Genomic DNA, 6,000 nt, shown 5'->3' with positions numbered 1-6,000 from the left:
TCAACTAGACAGTGGGGGTGTAGTACGATACTCAACTAGACAGTGGGGGTGTAGTAAGATACTCAACAAGACAGTGGGGGTGTAGTACGATACTCAACTAGACAGTGGGGGTGGAGTACGATACTCAACAAGACAGTGAGGGTGTAGTACGATACTCAACAAGACAGTGAGGGTGTAGTACGATACTCAACAAGACAGTGGGGGTGTAGTACGATACTCAACAAGACAGTGGGGGTGTAGTATGATACTCAACAAGACAGTGGGGGTGTACTCAACAAGACAGTGGGGGTGTAGTACGATACTCAACAAGACAGTGGGGGTGTACTCATCAAGACAGTGGGGGTGTAGTACGATACTCAACAAGACAGTGGGTGTGTGGTACGATACTCAACAAGACAGTGGGGGTGTAGTACGATACTCAACAAGACCGTGGGGGTGTAGTATGATACTCAACAAGACAGTGGGTGTGTACTCAACAAGACAGTGGGGGTGTAGTACAATACTCAACAAGACAGTGGGGGTGTAGTACGATACTCAACAAGACAGTGGGGGTGTAGTACGATGCTCAACTAGACAGTGGGGGTGTAGTACGATACTCAACTAGACAGTGGGGGTGTAGTAAGATACTCAACAAGACAGTGGGGGTGTAGTACGATACTCAACTAGACAGTGGGGGTGGAGTACGATACTCAACAAGACAGTGAGGGTGAAGTACGATACTCAACAAGACAGTGGGGGTGTAGTACGATACACAACAAGACAGTGGGGGTGTACTCAACAAGACAGTGGGGGTGTAGTACGATACTCAACAAGACAGTGGGGGTGTAGTACGATACTCAACAAGATAGTGGGGGTGTAGTACGATACTCAACAAGACAGTGGGGGTGTAGTACGATACTCAACAAGACAGTAGGGGTGTAGTACGATACTCAACAAGACAGTGGGTGTGTAGTACGATACTCAACAAGACAGTGGGGGTGTAGTACGATACTCAACAAGACAGTGGGGGTGTAGTACGATACTCAACAAGACAGTGGGGGTGTAGTATGATACTCAACAAGACAGTGGGGTTGTACTCAACAAGACAGTGGGGGTGTAGTACGATACGCAACAAGACAGTGGGGGTGTAGTACGATACTCAACAAGACAGTGGGTGTGTGGTACGATACTCAACAAGACAGTGGGGGTGTGGTACGATACTCAACAAGACAGTGGGGGTGTAGTACGATACTCAACAAGACAGTGGGGGTGTAGTACGATACTCAACAAGACAGTGGGGGTGTAATACAATACTCAACAAGAGAGGGAGAGGATAGGTAGATATATATAGGGGTGTGAGAGAGAGAGAGAGGACAGGTAGACAGATATAGGGGTGAGAGAGAGCGAGGACAGGTAGACAGATATAGGGTTGAGAGAGAGAGAGATGGGAAAGGTAGACAGATATAGGCGTGAGAGAGAGAGAACAGGTAGACAGATATAGGGGTGAGAGAGAGAGAGGACAGGTAGACAGATATAGGGGTGAGAGAGAGAGAGGACAGGTAGACAGATATAGGGGTGAGAGAGAGGGTACAGGTAGACAGATATAGGGGTGAGAGAGAGAGAGGACAAGTAGACAGATATAGGGGTGACAGAGAGAGAGGACAGGTAGACAAATATAGGGGTGAGAGAGAGAGAGAACACAGGGACAGGTAGACAGATATAGGGGTGAGAGAGAGAGAGAACAGAGGGACAGGTAGACAGATATAGGGGTGAGAGAGAGAGAGGACAGGTAGACAGATATAGGGGTGAGAGAGAGAGAGAACACAGGGACAGGTAGACAGATATAGGGGTGAGAGAGAGAGAGAACAGAGGGACAGGTAGACAGATATAGGGGTGAGAGAGAGAGAGGACAGGTAGACAGATACAGGGGTGAGAGAGAGAGAGAGGACAGGTAGACAGATATAGGGGTGAGAGAGAGAGAGGACAGGTAGACAGATATAGGGGTGAGAGAGAGAGAGAACACAGGGACAGGTAGACAGATATAGGGGTGAGAGAGAGAGAGAACAGAGGGACAGGTAGACAGATATAGGGGTGAGAGAGAGAGAGGACAGGTAGACAGATATAGGGGTGAGAGAGAGAGAGAACACAGGGACAGGTAGACAGATACAGGGGTGAGAGAGAGAGAGGACAGTTAGACAGATGTAGGGGTGAAAGAGAGAGAGAGAGAACAGAGGGACAGGTATTCCAGCAGAAACAGGAAATGTGAATTATTATGTGGAATATAATGAACTGACCTTTGTGTCGGAGTTGATACATTTCTAGTTAAATGCAAATCAAGTTTGACATTTTAAAGTGGAAATTCAAACTTTTAGTTTAAATAAAGTTTGGTTATCCTGTTCTCAGTGACAACAGAGTAATAAAATTAACACATCTTTAGGTTGTCTGTATGCAGCTGACGTGACAAACACAGGAGAGAGGACAGAGAGAGAGCGAGAGAGAGAGAGAGGGAGAGAGAGAGAGAGAGAGAGAGAGAGAGAGATAGAGAGCGACAGAGAGAGAGAGAGAGAGAGAGAGAGATAGATAGCAACAGAGAGAGAGAGAGGGAGAGAGAGAGAGAGAGAGAGAGACAGGGAGAGAGAGAGAGAGAGAGAGAGAGACAGGGAGAGAGAGAGAGAGCGAGAGACAGAGAGAGAGAGAGAGAGGGAGAGAGAGAGAGATAGAGAGAGAGAGAGGGAGAGAGAGAGAGAGAGAGAGAGAGAGAGGACAGAGAGAGAGAGAGACAGAGAGAGAGACAGAGAGAGAGAGAGAGAGAGAGAGAGAGAGAGAGAGAGGACCGGTAGACCTACACAGATCCACAAAGAATTCTAAAACAAATCCAATTTTGATAAACTCCCATATCTATTGGGTGAAATTCCAGTGTGCCATCACAGCAGCAAGATTTGTGACCTGTTACCACGAGAAAAGGGCAACCAGTGAAGAACACACACCATTGTAAATACAACCCATATTTATTTTATCTTGTGTCCTTTACCATGTGTACATTGTTAAAACACTGTATATATATAATATGACATATGTAATGTCTTTATTATTTTGAAACTTCTGTATGTGTTAATTTTTATTGTTTATTTCACTTTATATATTCACTTTATATATTATCTACCTCACTTGCTTTGGCAATGTTAACACATGTTTCCCATGCCAATAAAGCCCTAGAATTGAATTGAATTGAATTGAATTGAGAAGGTTGAGAGAGGAGAGACAGGAAGACAGATGAGAGGAGACACAGGAAGACAGATGAGAGGAGAGACAGGAAGACAGATGACAGGATGACAGATGAGAGGAGAGACAGGAAGACAGATGAGAGGAAAGACAGGAAGACAGATGGGAGGAGAGACAGGAAGACAGATGAGAGGAGAGACAGGAAGACAGATGAGAGGAGAGACAGGAAGACAGATGAGAGGAGACACAGGAAGACAGATGAGAGGAGACACAGGAAGACAGATGAGAGGAGAGACAGGAAGACAGATGACAGGATGACAGATGAGAGCAGAGACAGGAAGACAGATGAGAGGAGAGACAGGAAGACAGATTAGAGGAGAGACAGGAAGACAGATGGGAGGAGAGACAGGAAGACAGATGACAGGAAGACAGATGAGAGGAGAGACAGGAAGACAGATGAGAGGAGAGACAGGAAGACAGATGAGAGGAGAGACAGGAAGACAGATGGGAGGAGAGACAGGAAGACAGATGAGAGGAGAGACAGGAAGACAGATGGGAGGAGAGACAGGAAGACAGATGGGAGGAGAGACAGGAAGACAGATGAGAGGAGAGACAGGAAGACAGATGAGAGGAGAGACAGGAAGACAGATGAGAGGAGAGACAGGAAGACAGATGAGAGGAGGGCTCGGACTGTGATGTATTACTGGTCTGTCTGTCTGTCACAATACACACACTCACACACACACACACACACACACACACACACACACACACACACACACACACACACACACACACACACACACACACACACACACACCTGTATTGCTATCCTTGTGGGGACAAAATAATTGATAACCATCCATCCTAACCATCCTATTTTCCTTGACCCTAAATCTAACCTTAACCCTTTTAACTCCTAACCCCAACCTTAACTGTCACCCTAATTGTAACCCTAAACCTAACTCCTAACACCTAACTCCTAACACCTAACTCCTAACACCTAACTCCTAACATCTAACTCCTAACACCTAACTCCTAACACCTAACTCCTAACACCTAACTCCTAACTCCTAACACCTAACTCCTAACACCTAACACCTAACTCCTAACTCCTAACTCCTAACTCCTAAGCCTAAAACAGCATTTTTCCTTGTGGGGACCAGCAAAATGTCCCCACTTGTCCAAATTGTCCTTGTGTTACTATCCTTGTCAGGACTGCCCATAAGGATAGTAAAACAGAAACCACACAAACACATCCCCCCCCCCCCCCCTCCTTGCCCCCCCCCCCCCCCCCCCGTCCCGCCGCCCCCCCCTCCCCCCCCCCCTCCCCATCCCGTCCCGTCAACCCCCCTGTCCCCCCGTCCCCGCCCCCTCACTCCTCTGTACCTGGGCATCTCTGAACATCTTCTTGAGTCCCTTCTGCATCTGTTTGTGTTTGTGTGACTGGATCCCACTGTAGGACAGCAGCATGCCTCCAAACTGTCTCTCTGTTATGCACCCATCCACTGGGTCATTACGCATAAACTGGAGAGAGGGAGAGAAGAGAGGAGAGAGACAGAGATGAGGAGAGAGGTGAGAGACAGAGAGGAGGAGAGATATGGGGGGAGAGGAAAGAGACAGAGATGAGGAGAGAGATGGGGGGAGAGGAGAGAGACAGAGATGAGAGAGACAGAGATGAGGAGAGAGATGGGGGGAGAGGAGAGAGACAGAGATGAGGAGAGAGACAGAGATGAGGAGAGAGGAGAGAGACAGAGATGAGGAGAGAGGAGAGAGACAGAGATGAGGAGAGAGGAGAGAGACAGAGATGAGCATGCCTCCAAACTGTCTCTCACTGATTTGTTCTGATACTAGACAGCTACAGACTGACAGACAAATGCTATTATAGGAGGGACAGACACACTAACATCCACTAACATTAGTTATGTCTTTCTGAGTATACTGAACAAAAATATACACGCAACATGTGAAGTCCCATGTCTCACGAGCTGAAATAAAATATCCCTAGAAATGTTCCATCCATGTTCCAAAAAGCTTATTTCTCTCAAATTTTGTGCACACATTTGTTTAGATCTCTGTTAGTGAACATTTCTCCATTGACAAGATAATCCATCCACCTGACAGGTGAGGCATATCAAGAAGCTGATTAAACAGCATGATCATTACACAGGTGCACCTTGTGCTGGGGACAATAAATGGCCACTCTAAAATGTGCAGTTTTGTCACTCAACACAATGCCACAGATGTCTCAAGTTTTGGCATGCTGACTGCAGGAAAGCCCACCAGAGCTGTTACCAGAGAATTTAATGTACATTTCTCTACCATAAGCCGCCTCAAACCTCGGTTTAGAGACACCAGCCCAGGACCTCCACATTCGTCTTCTTCACTTGCGGGATCATCTGAGACCAGACAACCGGACAGCTGATGAACACGTGAATTTCTGCACAAACTGTCAGAAACCGTCCCAGGGAAGCTCATCTGCGTGCCCATCGTCCTCCCCAGGGTCTTGACCTGACTGCAGTTTGGCGTCGTAACCAATTTCAGTGGGCAAATGCTCACCTTCGATGGCCACTGGCACGCTGGAGAAGTGTGCTCTTCACGGATGAATCCCGCTTTCAACTGTACTGGGCAGATGGCAGACGTGAATGGCGTCGTGTGGGCGAACGGTTTGCTGATGTCAACGTTGTGAACAGCTGCATGGTTATGCTGTGGGCAGGCATAAGCTACGGACAACGAACACAATTGCATTTTATTGATGGCAATTTGAGTACACAGAGATACCGTGACGAGATCCTGAGG

The 6,000-nt window shown here is 47.2% G+C and overlaps 1 protein-coding gene across 1 annotated transcript in view; it reads right to left on the bottom strand.

Annotated features, from left to right (window-relative positions):
- The window catches only part of LOC139377184 (calcium uptake protein 1, mitochondrial-like), a 150,452-nt gene that overhangs the window by 9,872 nt on the left and 134,580 nt on the right, over positions 1–6,000 (bottom strand). Inside the window, exon 11 of the mRNA XM_071120186.1 lies at positions 4,591–4,728. Within this exon, the coding sequence (XP_070976287.1) occupies positions 4,591–4,728 (138 nt within the window). The remainder of the gene's footprint in view (positions 1–4,590; positions 4,729–6,000) is intronic.

Source organism: Oncorhynchus clarkii, chromosome 20, assembly GCF_045791955.1.
Source record: "Oncorhynchus clarkii lewisi isolate Uvic-CL-2024 chromosome 20, UVic_Ocla_1.0, whole genome shotgun sequence".
Lineage (NCBI taxonomy): Eukaryota > Metazoa > Chordata > Actinopteri > Salmoniformes > Salmonidae > Oncorhynchus > Oncorhynchus clarkii.
The sequence above is the reverse complement of the archived record's forward strand: the minus strand, read 5'-3'. Positions and strand labels throughout refer to the sequence as shown.